This window comes from Poecilia latipinna, unplaced genomic scaffold (assembly GCF_001443285.1).
Source record: "Poecilia latipinna isolate Pla-1442-1.1 unplaced genomic scaffold, P_latipinna-1.0 Scaffold2959, whole genome shotgun sequence".
Classification (NCBI taxonomy): Eukaryota; Metazoa; Chordata; class Actinopteri; order Cyprinodontiformes; family Poeciliidae; genus Poecilia; species Poecilia latipinna.
The window spans coordinates 16,880-35,613 of NW_015115575.1; the positions used below are offsets into that span (position 1 = coordinate 16,880).

Below are 18,734 nucleotides of genomic sequence, written 5' to 3' on the forward strand. Positions count from 1 at the left end.
AAGTAGCAGAGAATTGTATCTTGATAAACATTTGCTATATGTTTGCAAGTAATCACAAACTGCTATTATGATGAACAAAGTACTAGTGTTGTGGAGGTTGAAGCATGTCAGTTTTTTTTTAATTAGAAAAATGCACCAAAGTTTGATAAATATTTTTGCAATCTTACCGTAATAAGGAATGATGCTTCTCTTCTGTCACGCGCGCTACCGTCTCTACGGCAACCAAGAAGGGAACCCCAGCATGTGATTGGATGAGCTGCCAACCTCTTGTGTACAACAGTCCCTCCCCTCTTTTCAGTCATTCAGCTGGCTCCGTCTGTAGCAGTAGCTCTTGTCCAAGGATACTCCAGCCCAGTCCAGGGTGTCAAACCTCGAAAGTTACACCGAAGAAACATGCTGAATAAACATTAGGCTGTCCAACAGAAGGAAAGCGGTATTATCACACCCGAAAGCAGGTAAACCAAGTCGCTGTTGTTAAAGAACAGAAAGCTCCGTGTCACGAACGGAGAACTTCCCGTTTCCGAGACTAAATTAGCGTGCGAGGGGCTTGTTGATGATGGGTAGGATGAGGTCAAGAATTAAAATTCTGCTGTGGTTATGATAATTTGTGCTTGAATGAACAGCAGCAGTTTTAGATATTTCAAAAGTTCATTCTGTGTGTGTTTCTATTGGTGACATTTGGTGTGAAATCTGGAGTGATATCCAAGTATAGACAAGGCTGTTAGTTAGCAAGTTGCTAGCTTGCAGCACCTGTTAACTTCCTGTTTTATTCCCTGAGTTTTTTTTTTTTTTTTTTTTTTAAGATTGGCATATATTTATCTAGTTGTTTTTCCCATGTTCATGTTGATAGTACCGTTATATTTCCACCTCGTCCTCCCACGCTTTCATTTATTACCAGCTACCGATTGCTGAGCGGAAACTTGTGTCTAAGTTTGATTAGTAACTCTTTAAAAAGCGGTGGCAACATAAAATTAGGTGTGAACAGAGCTTCCATTCTTCTGCATTGGTCATTGGAATATTTACATAGTTGGTTTATCCTATATAGCTACACTCCCGTCGATAGAACAATGAAAACATTCTTTAAATACGTTTCTGTTTTAAAAAAGGAGGATGAAGAGAACTATGTCCTTTCATAAAAGCAATAAAATGTAGACATAGGTTACACATTAAGGCACGTGAAGAGGACATTTAGCTTGTTCAGCTAAGCAAAGATGCATCCACTAAAATACACAGATTGCTCTGTTAGTTATGTCTTCATAACTTTTATTAGTACATAATTATTTGGGGTTCCCTTATCTCCAAAAACCAATTAATTGGATGCATGAGGTTTGTCTTATGTGCACTTAATTTATTTCTACTGTACAGCACAACTGATGAAGTCTAAATGCACATCTCCAAGGTGCTGTTTATTGTTCTTCACAATTTTGCAAACAAGCACTTCCAAACTTGTTTCCAAACTGTATTGACCTTTTTCCACTTCATCAAGCATGCAGTCAGATTTGAACAATGTTGCAGAAATACATGTACATGCTATGTAACTAAGAAAATTGTCAATTGTTAGTTATTTGTTTCAAGTTTAAACCTATTTATTGGGTACGTTTGTTACACACCGTGATATATCTCAGGAATTTATTTCTGTTCATTTTGGATTGTGGTTTACAATTTCAGTTTCTGGTAAAGTCATATTAGATATATAACGGATTCAACAAAGTACATAGTATATAGTAGTGTTTTTTTTTAAATATAATCTGTTGAGATTGTTATTTTTAATCAGCCAGAGTTTGATGTCTGGTATGTAGTGTACATTAGCCTAAAATATAAAAAAAAATTCTGTGCTTTGGTTGATTCTTTTTCAACCTTTTTATTGTTGTTGTGTGTCTTCCATTGTTTTCTTCTCAAAAAGGATTATGATAATCTTTGAAAGCTTTGTATTCACCAGGCTCACGCCAAACTGCTTAAAACCAGAATTCAGATTAAAGACACTGAGCATTTGTAATCCTCAGTGGAAGGACTGTCTGCACACACTACAAGCATAACCTGGCTTTGACAGGGATGGTAAATTGATGGTATTAGTTGGAGCTTAATATCATGTCAAGAGAATAGTGGGATCTGCTGACATGTAATTAACAATTAATAAACTAAACAAACCTCAGATTGCTATGGCTGTAGAAGAATGATTATGATGGCATGTGTTTTCTCACAAGCCATATATGCATTGTCAGCCAAAAAGTTTTTGTGTACATTAGAACTGCTGTCATTTGCTGATGATTTTTAGAATTGTTAAAGAAAACAATTATGGATCCATCTGGTAAACATCTGTCTGGTAAACATTGTCCTTTATTAACCCTAGAAAGTTTCCATCAGTGCTCCTTCAAGATCGTTGACAGTCCACCATGTTGTCAAGGTTGAGGACATCCTGGTCCCTGAGGCCCTGCGTCTCCGTTTGCAGATGGGCCCACACCAAAGAGAAGGGAAGACCCCTAATGCTTAATCCTCGCACCAACAAGGTAGACTATGTCTGACTTTGCCTTCAAGTGTCAAGATTTATCCATAAATGTCTAGGTTTACTTTGTGAAACTGCGGTCTGATCTGTACGTGTTGTGAAAACTGCATTGCTCAGCAGGAAACCTGTTCCTTTGTTAGGCCACAGTGCACAAAAGAAGAACTTTAGACCGAAACTGAACACTAGACAAAATAAATGTTGATTATCTAGAAAATGTTCCTCCTTTTTATGGTTTTCATGCATCCATGAAAACCATAATCCATGACCTGGTGCACCTTTGTTCTAAATTATGAGGCAACAGACAAACTAGCTGAGTTTGAGTTTAGTTATTTATTCAGGACTATGCACAGGAACAATAATATCAGAACCTGAAGCAGTTCCCTCACTCTCCTTGAATTTATTTATTTTTCAGATTTCTTCTGATCAGATCCCAATTATTGGAATTCCAGGAAGCTATGTGGTATATAGATAGGAAGGCTCACATCCACAAAGACAGTAATGGAAAAACGAAACAAAAAAGTTGGAGAAAGAATGCAGAAGCACAATTAAGCTCACAATGGATGGTAACAGTAAAACCAGGCAGTAGTGTTAAATTATTCTGGTCTTTGCATCAGTTATGTAGGAGAATATTTACTGACAGAAAGAAGTTTTTTTTAATTGCTCCTATAATAAACAAATATGTGTACAATAGGTGCAGTCTGCACATATTGTACTATTCATATTAAAGACACTCTGCACCTATTGTGCAACAGGTGGTACCAGTCCCTCACATTAGTTGTGTCTGTTTACATTTTGTTTTGGGTTTTAGTTTTTGTAAAAAATAAAATAAAAAACATGTAGCTAAAGTTTACAGACATTACAGATAATGTTGAAATGTACTGGTGTGCGACAATTTGAAAATGGTTCCTTTTAGACAACATTGAGGCTAAAATACAATAAGAATCTCAGTGCTGTAGTTGGACGCCTACAAGAAGTGGAACAGCTGAGATATATCCAGCTTGCTATGAGAGTGCAGCTGTGAACACTCAAGGCTTTTGTCATTTTTATCGTCTTATAAATCAAACCTGTGTAATTTACTGAGAACACCAGGGGCCGTTACTGAGGGAGAAAGCAGGTGCACAGAGTCTGCTTTCCAGGGCAGGATTCAGGCCTCCCTGTACTGTTTCTGTGTGTCCGTGCTCAGTTTCAACCCACTGCCTCTGTAGGTTTAATTTTATATGATTCAATACTCAATTCTGAGTAATGAATTAAGAAATTTGCATATTTTTTCATAGTTTGCTATATCATGACCAAACTATGGAAAAAGATCTAAGGTTTCGCAGTAATGATGTTAATCTAAAACAATACATTAGTGCTGTGATTTCTGAAGCATGGCACCTAAGTGTAGTTACTTATTTGCAAAATAATATACATCTAATAATAACTAAAATTACTCCTGAAAAAACATTTTATTCAATGTTTTTATTGATCACTGCACAGACTGAAACGCTTATTTTTTTAATAGATTTATTAGACATAGACTGGGATATTTGAAGCCAGTATATTTTTTTGTAATTTTGATGATTAGAAGACATGTCACATGTGCCAGAAGGAGGGCAAGCCACAAAACATATTACTAAAGGGTCTGGTTGTTCAGAGTACTGTGACCAAGCATAGAGTGTTCAGTGGAAGGAAAATGTGTGATAGGAAAAGATCCACTAGCTATTGGGAAAACTGCAACCTAGGGAGGTTTTTTGGGCACAGTTCATTTGAGAATTTGAGGAAGCTTCACACAGAGTGGACTGAGGCTTGAGTCGGCACATCAAGAGCCACAAAACAGACAAATCCCACACAGGGACTACGAGGGTCTTACTGAGGAGAAAAAGAACTGGACTGTTGCTCAGTGCCCATTGTCCTCTGTTTAGATGAAAGTGAAGTTTCCATTTTATTTAGAAATTTATGTCTCAGAGTCTGGAGAATGGGTGATGAGGCACAGAAGCCTCACTGCTTGAAGTCCAGTGTGAAGTTTCCATGATCAGTGATGATTTGAGGTGATCTGTTCATGTTGGTCCACCGTGTTTTCTGAAGTTCATGGTCAACGCGATCATCTCGAAGGAAACTTTAGCAAATCTCATGTCTTCTTCTGCTGACAAGCTCTACGCAGATGCTAATTTCATTATCCAGCAGGACTTCCCACAATGCCGAAGGTACCAAAAACTGTTTCCGTGCCCATGGTGTTCCTGTACTTGATGGGCAGCAAATTTGCCTGATCTCAATCCTCTGAGTCTGAAGAGTCTTTGGGATTTTCTTAGGGAGATGAGATACCAGATTCAACAGTGCAGTAATTATGCATTAATGCAGTGATTCATGCAAAAGGAGGTCCAATCAATTTTTCAGTGAATAAAAATGAACATTCTTTTCAGAAGCTTGAGATTTATTTATTTTAGATAAAGATATATTTATTTTAGTATATGTAAAGAATTTATGAGGAAGACTATAATAGAAAATCCTCTTCCTTTACTTTGGGACTTCAGGTACAAAAGAGAAGTAACTGATAATCCCTATTGACCTAAAACAGATAAAGTTTTTGTCTTGTATATGTTAGACAGTCAAAGGTTGCTGTCTTCCAGAGTCAACAACAAAACTGTGTTGTTTTGGTCTTCAGCAGTAAAAGGAATCTGCTGTAAACTTTGTTTTTGTGGGGGAAGCAACATGTCGTCAAGGACTATTATATAATGTAATTTATGCTGAATATGTTTATGGAATTGGACACATCATACAAGTAAAAAGAAAATATTTATATTGTTGTTTATTCGGTTTAGCTTAAAACACTTCAGGAGAACTGATGCATTCTAAACAGCTACAATCATGTAAACAGAAACGCTATCAGATGTTTACAGCACTGTTACCTTATCCTGAGAGCGGCTCATGTTGGAGCTGAGTGAAGTAAATGCTCACTCAGCATGACTTGGCATTTTTTTGTGAAGCAGCCCCTCTTCCATATGACTGTTGCAGCACAATCAGCCCCCTCTCCAGCCCCTCACTCAGTGCCTTTTTTTGTTTTCCGCCCATTCCTGTAACTACACGTGCACACATGTTCACATATGCTACAGGAACACAAACAACAAGAGCCCCATCTTTTATAAAGGGGTGTTTCTAAAAATCGTGTCCCTCATTGGCTCCTTTAAGGTGACTCCATGTTTTATTTTCCTGTGGGCAAATTGCTTTCTTCTGTCTTCTCTCATGTCTCCCAGATCTCGCATTCTGCTGTCAGGAGCCCATAGGTCAACCCTATAAACCCATATAGGGTGCCCTCTAGTGATAGATACTGTATACCATTATGCATCCAGAAAAGTTTTAATAATCATTTCAACAAGATCAACATTTTACATTTCACAGCAAACATAGAAGCCAAATGGTATACAGTTTTTCATCTGGGAAGATAAAATGTCTAAAATGCTACATCGACTAACCTGGCATAAAAGCATATCTAAAATCACTTTCAATAAAGCGTTCCAATAAACGCATTATTGGAACACAACAATGTTACTGTAAATATGCAAGAAAGTGCAAATAATTGAAGCCTAGCTAACGCAAGTGCCAACATATGCTTGTCATTCTGTATATGTTCTGTTTAGCAACCCAGGATGAATTGGGTTTGGAAGGAAGGTTAGGATTAGGTTTGGAATTAGGGTTGAAAGGACGGTTAGGATTAGGATTTGAAGGAGTGATCAGATTAGGGTTGGAATTAAGATTGAAAGGATGGTTGGGACTAGGGTTGGATGAAGTGTTGGAGCTAAGGATGGAAGGAGGGATGAAAGGGTTAGGTTTGGAACCCTCAGAGCAAACGGTCAGTGTTTTTTTTTTTTTTTTTTTTTTTTTGAAAACTGAGCATAATGCAAGCAAACATTTGAAGATGGATTTATTGAAATCTGTAAAATATATAAAAAAGCTGAAATAAGTAGAAGTATGACTACATTTTAAAGTTTCTACCTCAAAGTTTGTGGAAGTAGTTAGCTGTGATAGAGTGCAAAGTTTTTAGCAGTATTTTATTATTATTATTATTTTTTTTTAGAAATTATAGGATTTTCCTTTCATTTCAGTGGGGCCCAAGATGATCACACAAAGCTGAAATATTTCACAAACCCTATGATACAGTATCAAAAGACGTAACCCATAACGTCCTGAGTGAGCAGAATATGGTAAAAGTTGGATGGTTAAAATTGCACAAAGTATGCAGAAGTAATTAAGTAGTAAAAAGTGAATGGAAAAAATTGGACAAACTCAAATATTAGTTTCCAGCAAAAACTGTTTTTTTTATTTTGTTTTTTTTTTTTTTTGCAGAGATTCTTCCAACACTTATTCATTCTGGTCTTGCTCTTCTTGCATTTTGTATGTTACTCCACAGGGTATGGCCTTCACCCTGCAGGAGCGACAGATTCTGGGGATTCATGGTATGTTGCCTCCCAAAGTGGAGTCTCAGGACCTTCAGGCTATGCGCTTTCAGAAGAATCTCAAGAAGATGACGGATCCCCTGCAAAAGTAATGACATATTTTCCTTAAAACTTGTTAGGGTGGGAGTTTTTGGATTAGTTTTTCTCTTTTTCTTATTTGTTTCTTTTAATGCACAGGTACATCTACCTGATGGGAATCCAAGAAAGGAATGAGAGACTTTTCTATAGGGTGTTGATGGAAGACATCGAGGAACTAATGCCCATAGTTTACACTCCTACTGTGGGATTGGCCTGCACACAGTATGGACACATATTTAGGAGACCAAAGTAAGCAGGAATAACTAATACATCTTTGCACATTTAATGTAATGATAAATTGTAGAAATATTAGTTACTTTTATACTTTTATTGAAGCAGGAAGAAAAATATGTTTTAATTTAGAAAATAGATTTATTGTTCTGTTTTAGTTGAGAATTAGTCCTAAAATAAAATGGCTTAAAAACAATGTGTGTTTTCTCTCTTTAGGGGTTTGTTTATTTCAATTCTGGATAGAGGACATATCCGCTCCATCCTTGATAACTGGCCAGCAACAAATGTGGCAGTGAGTACCTGACCACACACATTCATTTCAGATAGTACTAATAAAACACTGTAAATATCACTCATCAAGGCATTATTCTTTCCTACATCCACAAACAAGTGATTTCACAAAGTTTTTGAGGATATTTAAAACTGATACCTGTGACGCTCCTGAATATATTTTATTCAGGAGCATTTAGATACATGGTAAAATGATTTCATGTTTAGATAAATGGCAAAATGATTTAATGTCAATTTTTTCCCCTGCCTTCTCTTGCTGTCTTTCTAAAGGCTGTAGTAGTAACTGATGGAGAACGTATTTTAGGCTTGGGAGACCTGGGTTGTTATGGAATGGCCATACCTGTTGGGAAACTCTGTCTTTACACCGCCTGTGCTGGCATTAGACCTGAGAAATGTCTTCCTGTGGTGTTAGACGTTGGCACAGACAATGAGGTAGGAAGGCAGACTATACATACAGTACTTTGTTTGCTCCATTTATGATCCTTGTTTCAGTTTTAGCAGATTTGTAACACTGTTCCTCCTTTTTATCTTTGCGCTTCTGTCAGACTCTTCTCAAAGACCCCTTCTACATGGGCCTGTATCAGCGACGGGATCGGTCTCAAGCATACGATGACCTAATTGATGAGTTCATGGAAGCAGTTGTGGAAAAATATGGACAGGACACACTGATTCAGTTTGAGGACTTTGGGAATCACAACGCATTCCGCTTCCTTCGGAAGTACAGGGAAAAATACTGCACCTTCAACGACGATATTCAAGGTACACCAATCCTAACACTAGCATGTTGTTGTTTTGGCTAACTCATCTGAATCAGTTAGTAAAAATTCAACTTATGGTTATATTTTAGTCTTGTGCACTGGTTACTACAACTTAAGAAAAAATAATAAACAGATCAAAAGCATCATTATTGTATTGATTGTTTTCTGTATGGCTCTGTACGTTTGCATGTTTCCAGGGACTGCATCTGTAGCACTGGCTGGTCTGTTAGCAGCTCAGAGGGCCATTGGCAAACCCCTCACCGAACACCGTGTTCTCTTCCTGGGAGCTGGCGAGGTAAGTCGACATTTCCCAAGTTTTTAAAACTCAGCTTCTTTATGAGAGTCACACTGCCCCACACTGACAAAAGAAACACAGTAAGACATGGATTTGCTCAGTTAATGTGATAAAAAGGAACAGTTTCAATATACAATGTCTGAATACTTTCCCTCCAGGCTGCTCTTGGTATTGCCAATCTGATAGTGATGGCCATGATGGAGTTGGGGCTTACCCAAGCAGAGGCCAGAGAAAAGATCTGGATGTATGACGCACATGGTTTACTCGTGAAGGTTAGTGAGCAGAACAAAACCTTCTGTGTGCACACAGCTACATTTTGACCAGCATGGCTGCTTCCTCTTTGTGAACCTTCAGGACAGAGAACACAAAACGGATGCCAACCAGGAGCTCTTTGTTCACGACAGTCCGGGGAATGTACAGACCTTCCTAGATGCTGTGAACACTATCAAGCCCACTGCTATCATTGGTGATTACAGTCTAGTTTTTTTACTTCTTGGATGTAAAACACAAGGCCTTTATTTGAGGTTTCAATCACAAGTTTATTTTTTCTGTCTTGTTTTTTTTTTTTTATTTTTTTTTTATTTTCAACTCGGCATAAGGATTAAGGTTTGGTGTCTTTGTTTTTTTCCAGGTGTGGCAGGAGCAGGGCGTCTCTTTACAAATGATGTCATCAAAGCCATGGGATCCTTAAATGAGCGGCCAATTATATTTGCCTTGAGTAATCCAACGAATAAAGCAGAGTGCACAGCAGAGGAAGCCTACACAATAACTAATGTATGCATTTTTCGATTTTTTTTATTTATTTTTTTGCCCTCTATTTATTAACTTGCTTACTTTTTGAACTGTTGTAGGTAAGTTTAAAACGGAGTCTGCTGGCTACCCCAGTGCTTAGTTTTCTGTGTCTGTGTCTCACAGGGTAGATGTCTGTTTGCTAGTGGCAGCCCGTTTGGTCCAGTCACACTGAGTGATGGTCGTGTGGTTATACCAGGACAAGGGAACAATGTTTACATCTTCCCAGGTTATAATAAAAATGACTATGGATATTTATTATGTACCTAATTGAGCCTAAGAGGATATAAATTATCTGCACATTCCATGAACTTGAGAGATAAAAAAAGATAACTTATACTTTGTTTTCACTTTGTCAAGATGACTGATGACCCTATGTTGTGTATTGAAGCTCATCCTACTCATCCTATTTTTTGCTTCAGGTGTTGCTATGGCTGTGATCCTGAGTGGAGTGAGACATATCTGTGATACTGTGTTCTTGGAGGCTTCCAAGGTACAAAAAAGTGTTTCTCAAATCATTTTTCAGACTTTGCTGAACCTCTCCTTTACGTCACACTCTCTCCAGCTTTCCTTTTGTTGCTGACTGTCTTGTGTGTTTGCTTCTCTCAACCTCGTTTAACCCTTTGATGTGTCCTTTTCCTTCTCTCTAGACTCTGGCATAACAGCTATCAGATGAAGAGCTTTTAAAAGGCTGATCCATCTGTGTGCTTCCTTTTTCTGGGATACATTTCGATTAACACTCTTCACTGCAAATGATTAACACAATGCTTTCATGTTGAAATAGGTGTCTGTATTGCAATGGTAGAACCGGTTCTGCACAGTTTTAGTTTAATGTCTATTTTATTACTCAACCACTTTAAATTAATGCCTGCAATAAGATATGATTGGCAAGCAGAATAAATTACTGACAAATGATTATAGTACTGAATATATTCTTTTTTCATAGGTTGAAGAAATATAACATTAAAGTATTTCCATATCTGTTGCAGTCTCTTGCTGAGCAGCTAACAGATAAAGAGCTTGCAGAGGGAAGGCTGTATCCTCCTCTCGCCAACATCAGAGAAGTTTCTCTTCAGATTGCCGTCAAGGTAAACCCTGGAACAATACCCGTTTGTCAATTGCTCATTTATTATTAGTTGATGCTTCGACTGCTGGTGATTCCGTGTATAAAGTCATTTAATTTAGTCAAATCCTTCAGATGTAATCTTTATTTGATAGAGGCTTATGTTGTCTGGATAGAATCTGATTTCTATCAGATTCTATCTATGTAACGATTCCTTGAGGGAATCATTACCTTGGCAAAATTCCTGATTATTTGCCTTGTCTGAAGAAACTAGATATAACTTTGTAAATGTATTAAAAATTCAGCTTTGAATGTCAAACTGAACATATCTAAACGTGGTGATATCAAAGGTTTAAAAACGTCTCCAGCACTGCATGTCTCCCTGATGTGTTTCTTCTCCATTGCAGGTGATGGAGTTCGTCTATGCCAAAGGCATGGCGTTCCGTTACCCTGAACCTCTAGACAAGAACGGCTTTGTGCGTGCCACTGCGTTTAACACAGACTACGACTCCTTACTGCCAGATACTTATGACTGGCCAGGTGTTAGCTTCAGTCCTATCAACTAGAAGTAGAAAAGCACATCCTCAAAGTGGCCAGTGTCTTGGTGGACCCCTTTTCTCTTTCATTTTTCTCCCCAATTTTTTCCCCCGTGAAACAGTTAAAGCAATGCTGAGGCAAACGTTAGTTTGTGTCAAAGTAGATCTGTGAGAATTGGACTAGAGACAGACTGTAGAAGGAGCCACGGCTTCTCTCCACTGTTTTTTAATGTCAACTAGAGGGCCACCTAGTGGTGGAAAGGTGCAGTGTGTGATACCTAGTGAAATTTAAATGCCCTTTGCATTTCTTCTTCGTTTGAAAGTAGAAAACATGTGATTGTGTTATTATTTTTTTTTTTTTTTTACATTTTATGTCCAGCAACACTTTGATCAAACACTTTAAACACCGAGATAGCAATTTTGTAAGGGAAAACAAGGAATACTGCAACTATTTTAGTTTAAAATTTCTTTAACAAAATGGTTAGACATACAGTTATTGTTTTTCAATACATGCTTTTTTGAACATAAGAATACATTGGCTACTGAGCAATTGCCCTAATTCTTTTAAAACCGATTTCACCAGGTATCTGACAGAATAAATGTAACCCAATTGTTGTCTACACTCCAAATGAACAACTATTTATTAAGCACAAACTTTGTTCAAACTTTTTAACTGCATCTAGATATTACAACCAATGTTGTGTTAAAACTCCTTTAGTAATTTTATATTAGATAATCCATCCCCTTAAAACATTTCCTTTGGCTTAAGTGTTGAAGAAAATATATTACCCGTATTAGTATAACATTATAGAATATACATTATTTTCTTAAGATACTGTGCACTTTTTGACTCGATATTTATTTATTTTTTTTACTTTAATATCTCTCTCTTTTGTTCACATGCAATCGAGCACGTTGAGAATTTAGGCTTTTTTTAATCCATCCTGAAAGCTGTGGCCACAGATGAAGATTGCGGCTCACAGCAAGAAGTTGCGGAGCCACAGAAGATACAAATACCTGGAAATATAGTTTAGCGCCAGCTAAATACAGCAGAAATAATAAAGATGATTTACCTCATATGAAATACAAAAACAAATATCAAGATTTTCACAGAGGGAATAACTGTACAAATACACACACACGCACACACAAGTACAAATATAATAAACTTTATTATAAACCAAAGTGTCAGTTGTGTTGTTAAAGACTTTGGCAAAATTGAGCATTTAGATACAGTCTTATAGCCATAGGTATTGTTTTAGGTAATATTTACTGTAGACAGCTGAGAAATGGTCCGACAGAACAAAAAGTGACTTTGGTTTTAGTACTGAATGGTTTTCAATATTCAATGTGCAGCTTTTTCTCTGCAGCTTTAGGATGTGATGTGTTGCTAAAGGGAAAGTGTTATTTATATTTATAAATGTATACATGCAAAAATTAAATTAATCTGAAATAGCTCATGTGACGTTCCGCCATTTCCTGGCAGTATTTGTCCAATGTTGTGTTCCTAAACTTTTTTTCTTTTTTCTTTTTAATAGTGCTACTTTAGTTTTTTTAGTATGTTGGTAATTTTACTGAACTCTTATACAAAACTGCACTGCATTCTGGGAAATGTAGGTAGATGAAAGGCTTTATCCACTCAGTCTCCTAGCCAGCTAACCAAGGTGGGTGACAACTAACTCACTTTTGGTTACTAGTAGCGAGTAACTTGCGCAGTAGCAGTTTTGTGTTTCGCCACTGTGCCTCAACTTAGAACAACATAGAGTGATAATATGAATGCAACAGCTTAAAAGGAAATTGAGAGTACAGGTCACATCACCAGTTTGGCAGTATTTCAGATATTTAAAACAAAAAAACTAATCAATATCTGTTAATTGATATGAATACGCTGATATAATCATATCGCCCAATCTAATTGATGTACTGCTGCAGAATAAAATTATGTTGTATCTTGACTCACTGGTCTTGTAGTTTCCTTTTGATCATCTTTTATCCTTATAGAGATATTACAACAAGCAACCACTTTTAGAGTCTGTTGCTTAAATAGGGACTTAAGTATTAAAAGTATTTTAAACACTATGCTTTTATTTCATAAACATTACAGGAAAAAAAAATGTCGGGTTGTTGTCACAATTAAAGCATTACAAACACAAAGAAAATTTAAGCCCTGTGTTTTTAGCGCGTCTTTTCAGCCAATCCAATCTTCCAGCGCCGCGCCGTCTCACATTTTGCGTCATCACTGTGAGACCTGTTCTGGCAGGCAACATGGCTCACGTCACTGTTTGTGGAAGTTTCGATATTTTGGACTGATCTCCTGTAACTGGAAGGATGGCCATGGATATGACCTTCCTCGGAACCGGGTCGGCTTACCCGTCTCCTCACCGCGGCGCCTCGGCTGTGGTGCTGCGGACGGACGGGGAGTGCTGGCTGTTTGACTGCGGAGAGGGAACCCAGACCCAACTGATGAAGAGCCAGCTCAGAGCCGGTGAGGAACCAGCCGAACCCCGCTAAGTCTTTTGAAGTTAAAAAAAAAAAAAAGTTTGAGATGGTAATAAATCAGATTCATTTCAATCGGGACTTCTTCATTGTTGGTAGATCATTGTCACGTCATGGTGTCCACACAGGGCGCATCACTAAGGTTTTCATCTCCCACCTGCATGGCGATCACCTGTTCGGGTTGCCTGGTCTCCTCTGCACCGTGAGCCTCAACACCAACCCCGACGTCGAGCAGAGCCTGAAATGTGTGGACATCTACGGGCCCCGGGGCCTCAGGAAGTTTCTCAGAGTGACTCTTGGCCTCACAGGATCTCAGCTGCTCTTCCCGTATGCAGGCAGGTGCAACGCAAACCTCCTGCTGCCAAAACTCAGGACCGAATTGAAAACATGAAAGCATACCTTGTTTCCTTTCATGTTCATGTAAACAGGCGTTTCATACTGTCAGACATCTCAGCTGCTGCCTGGAGAATCAGTTATTATGAAGTTTTAAAGACTTGGAAAAATAAATATAATGCATTCTCATGAAGTATTAAGTACATGACGTATCCAGCTGTTTAGTTTAGAACTGGTCCTTTTTTGCTGTCGTTTGTTAATTGCTTATTGGTTGCCTCTTGTTGCTGTAGTGCATGAGCTGCAGCCCACACCAGACCAGAGTCCTGAAGAGGGACAGCTGAGTCTGGAGGTATGTTTTTTTTTTTTTTTTTTTTTTTCTCTTTTTGAAGGAGTTAAATGTGAAAAAATAAGCCAAACAGAAAAAAAACTAAAAAACTTATTTATTGTTCTATCTTGATCTTGAGAAATCTCAACAAGCTGTTGAGATGAAGTTCCTCAATCATAAATGCATCAAGATTATTTCAGCTTCCCTATATTTATTTACACTTCTTTAAAAATGGATGCATTGAAACGACATCTGTTGTTTATTACTTTTATTTGAGTGATGCTTGTAGGTTTCCGATTTGCTCTGACATTTGTCTAACATTACAGATGACTGTGGACTGCAGCCCTCCCCATCCTCAGGAGCAGCCTGGCAGGACGATTCCTCTGGACGTCTCCGGCGACTGTTACCTCCTCTTCCAAGATAACAAGTTTGTCGTCAAGGCCTTCCGGCTGTTTCACCGCATCCCTTCCTTTGGCTTCTGCATCCAGGAACATGATCGTCCCGGAAGACTGAAAACAAAACTACTAAAGGAGCTCGGTAATAAATACCTCCTGATTTACTATCAACCTGAACCAGCCATTGGACAGACGTTTCAATTTCCCATAGAAAAATCCACTTTTTACCACAAACAACCAAAGAATGAATTTAAAGTTCTTTTTTTTGTAATAGTGCGTTTAGTACATATACTCCTTTTTTGGTTAACATCACAACCTCATGGACTTTTGAGACATGAGGGACATTTTTGGACAGTAATTTCTGTATTTTTTAACTTTCTTGGTTATGTTGAAAGAAAATGTCCATCACGATGTATATTTTTAAAACCCCTTACCCTCATACACTTTTTTTTTACCCAGAAAAATGTTTAAAAAAAAAGGTTTGATGCAAGTGGTGTGAGTGTGTCTAAAATATTTTAGGGAAACAAAATAATAAAGAAATAAGTGTGAAAACGGGGAGAAAACATTTTCAATGCAAATTTAAGACTTCTTGTATTTTTGTTCACATTCCCAAACTGACAATGCTGTTAATCATTGGCCGATTTCAGTTTGGTAACAAAGTGTGAAACTATAAACAGGAACTTTGTAATTTTGAAAGCTTTTAAGCTTATGAGCTAGACAGTGTAACTGAAAGTTATTATTCTAATTTTATTAATGATTGATGTATTTTCTGAACTTTAGGTATTAAACCAGGACCTCTGTACGGCCGTCTCAAAGCTGGCGAGTCTCTGGTTCTTGACAGTGGACGCTTACTGCATCCCAGTGAGGTTCTGGAAGCAGACATTCCCGGGAGGAAAGTCTGTGTTTTCGGTGACTGCAGCTCGGTGCTTGGTGAAGGAGCTTTCCGTCTGTGCGACAGGGCAGACGTTCTGGTCCACGAGGCCACCCTTGGGAACGAGCACCGGGAGAAAGCTGTGGACCACGGACACAGCACGCCCGAGATGGCAGCGGCCGTGGCTCGGACTTGCTCTGCACGGAGGCTGGTCCTTTATCATTTCAGTCAGCGCTACAAACCCAGTTCCCTACAGAAGGAGGGAGACGAGGACGAAGTCTCAGAGCTCAAGAAGCAAGCTGACCAGGCTTTACAGGACAGTGGGGTAGAGGTGATTCTGGCAGAGGACTTTTTGACCATTCAAATTCCTCTCAAAAGACAGCCGTCCAGTTAAGTGGATATGATTAATCTAACGTGTGTCATTTAGTCCTTATTTATCACTGACTGTCATTTCCTTGTTCACTGTAAACCAAAATGTTACCCAGACATACAAATACACTCTAAAGCTTTTCTTAGAATGCTTTTTTGTTTTTCTCAATTTTCTTTAAAGTAAAACAAAAAAAAAAAAAAGCAAATAATTCAAGTCCTCCAGCAGGTTCTGGCATAACTTCTGTTTGATGGTAAATGAAGGTTAATTGCCTGTACTGCAGTAAATGTTTGCTAATAACTCAAGTATATAATGACAATTGTTTAATTGCAGCATGCAAGTTGTTGAGGGCGTTAGGAAACTTCCACTCGGTTAGCCTGATAAAAACCAGCTCCTTGTTCTACGCTTTGCTTCAAACAGCGAGTCCGAACGCCCGGCTATTGACAAATGACCGCTTGCTGGAGGGTTGGGCTTTTAATAAACTTGCAGGGTAGGAATGAATGTTTTATTAGATGTTCAATATTTATCTTTAAGATAACTGTTCTCACTTTCTTCTACTTGCTGGACAAATCTCCCTGTAAAACATTCACCTCAGGTATTCATGTTTGAGGAATGGGGGGCTTGCTATCACTGTTTTCATCTTTAGTAGAAGTTATGAATTGAAGCTTTATCATGCTTTGGCAACTTTTATCTGCATTTATTTTTTTTGATGCCTTTTTCAAAATTCTCAATTTCAGTCAGATGAATCTTACAAGTTCTGACCGTTGGCTTGACACCCATTTTTCTGGGATGTCAACTTTTCTTCTACAGTTTTTCTTTTCTCTTTTTCTTAATTTCGTTGTTCAATATACTGACCTCTGTAATATTATTAAAGACAAAAAGAAGTATGCAATCATCTCTGAAGTTTTTCCAGAGCTTTATTTCTGGATCTGTACACAAGGTATTAAAGTACAACAGAAAATACAAAATAATGTTTAACAAAAGAAAAAAAAAACAACAGCAATGTTTATGTACAATTCTTATAAACAATAAAGATAGCTTCTTGAACATTTCTCATAGTGAAGTTTTTGATTGTCTATATTTCTGGATATACATTTTTACGTTTTGTAGGGTTTTTTTTTATTCACAAAGGTGTTTTTCGGTTTTAAAGGATGTGAATTTTCAGTTTCAAAACACGACTGCTATATTCTGTTTAACTTTTAAACTTCTAAACACAATACAAAATATAAAATAAATTTGTTTAGTGCTTTCCTGCACACACAAATCTCAAGCCAGAGAGATCAATAAAATATCACATTTTCCGAGTTCACAGGGAGGTGAGAACCTACTCAAACTACTTAATGGCCTTTACATTCTGACAGTTTTTAGTCTTTGTACAAACCACATGTGAAATAAATATCACTGCACTGCTAAAGCTAGAAGAGCTTGGAGGACCTACTGCATTATGCACATTGCATTAAAAGAGAAACGAGCTCTTCGCATACTTAGACTCAGCAGCCATCCCTTAACCATCAAGACAAATATCGACGAGTAAAAAGATTTAGGAAAGAAAGATGAGTGTCTTTTACACATGGCTGCAAAAACCGCAACATTGAGTAATACCAGCACGTCTTCAGGTAAAGCCGTTTTCTGTGGCACACTAGAGAGGCAGGTGCAGCTGGCATGCGTGGTTTCAGCTGCCGCCTGGAGTTTTTGGGTATTGTGACAATCCAAACAGAGAAATGAGATTTGAACAAGTCAAATGTTTAAATGCAGAAAAAATAAAAATAACCCATGACTGTACATATCTACAAATTATTGCCTTTCTGACAGAGAACCAAATTTGAAAGCTTTGTATCAACACAAACTCACAAGTGTAAGAGGTCAGTTAATAGGCGTTTTAAAGGCTATTTGCTAATTATTTACATGAAATGCAGATGTAAAGAACCTCTCTCTGATGCTGGGCTTTCGAACTGAATTTACATGATGGAAACTTAGTGATGATTAGTGGGCGTGAATTTGATCTTTACACAAACATTATGGGAGAAATGCAAGCATGTACTGGACAAGACAGACATGATGTTCCCCTGAAACAAACTAAACACTCATAGCACGATGCATAGATAAATTAAGTAAACACTACTACTGCATCCAATTCACTGACGCCGATCCGCTGAACTTTTTTTTTTTTTTTTGGGGGGGTTTTTTGTTTTTGTTTTACAATTATGGAATTCAGTCAAGTAAAAACCGCTCCATTTCTGCTACGTTGCTCCCATGAAATTGTCAATCGGGTTTTAAAAGGCATCTCTCGTCAGTACAGGCTAAGCAGAGGTTACGTACGCAACTCAAGAGGCTTTAAATAAACATAACACCACCAGCAGGTTTACCAAAGCTTGCTAGTAATGGGGGGAAAAAAATGGAGCTACTTGATTGAGGAACAAATTCTACCATATTTAACAATAACAAGGTCATATACAGGTAAACCTGCCAAAGAGCAGCATGAACAAACTCAAAAGTATTAAATTAAGTCTTACAAAGGTCAAAGTATACTCAATAAATACAGAACTTTACTGTGTCAGTGTTTACATGGCTATTAACCCAACCACAAATCTTTGCATTGCTATATTGCTGTTACAGTTTGCTCCAAAGAAGGTTTCACAACAAGGAGAAAAGGAAAACAATGCGACCCCCAATTACGTTGAGGCTGCAAAACGTTTTCTTCACCAGCTGTGTAGAAGCACGATGATAAAACAACAAATCAGGGCCAGAAATTTAGATTTGACATGAGGAGAAAAAAATAAAAAATTAGGATGCTGCAAAGGCTCGCACATGCCAAGTTAAATTAATCTGAACTTAAAGATGAGCTGCACCAAGAGACTGCCTCTTTACGGTTTCAAATCATGACATGTTTTGTGCGTCGCACTCCTCGGGGTTTTGATGTTGTAGCTGAGAGAAAGACTGGAAGCTAATTATTTTAGTATCAACAAAGTG

The 18,734-nt window shown here is 37.8% G+C and overlaps 2 protein-coding genes across 2 annotated transcripts; both read left to right on the forward strand.

Annotated features, from left to right (window-relative positions):
* Nucleotides 1-274: 274 nt before the first annotated feature.
* me2 (malic enzyme 2, NAD(+)-dependent, mitochondrial) lies at nucleotides 275-12,929 on the forward strand. Its single transcript, XM_015022211.1, has 15 exons — nucleotides 275-455; nucleotides 2,351-2,507; nucleotides 6,891-7,024; nucleotides 7,114-7,263; nucleotides 7,462-7,537; nucleotides 7,807-7,968; nucleotides 8,082-8,295; nucleotides 8,492-8,589; nucleotides 8,748-8,861; nucleotides 8,944-9,055; nucleotides 9,221-9,363; nucleotides 9,505-9,607; nucleotides 9,801-9,871; nucleotides 10,368-10,466; nucleotides 10,849-12,929. The coding sequence occupies exons 2-15, from the start codon at nucleotides 2,394-2,396 to the stop codon at nucleotides 11,005-11,007; spliced, it is 1,749 nt and encodes a 582-aa protein (XP_014877697.1). The 5' UTR covers nucleotides 275-455; nucleotides 2,351-2,393; the 3' UTR covers nucleotides 11,008-12,929.
* An 81-nt stretch (nucleotides 12,930-13,010) lies between these two features.
* elac1 (elaC ribonuclease Z 1) lies at nucleotides 13,011-17,525 on the forward strand. The gene is made up of 5 exons (XM_015022214.1): nucleotides 13,011-13,462; nucleotides 13,602-13,808; nucleotides 14,097-14,155; nucleotides 14,458-14,668; nucleotides 15,307-17,525. The coding sequence occupies exons 1-5, from the start codon at nucleotides 13,306-13,308 to the stop codon at nucleotides 15,789-15,791; spliced, it is 1,119 nt and encodes a 372-aa protein (XP_014877700.1). The 5' UTR covers nucleotides 13,011-13,305; the 3' UTR covers nucleotides 15,792-17,525.
* Nucleotides 17,526-18,734: the final 1,209 nt, after the last annotated feature.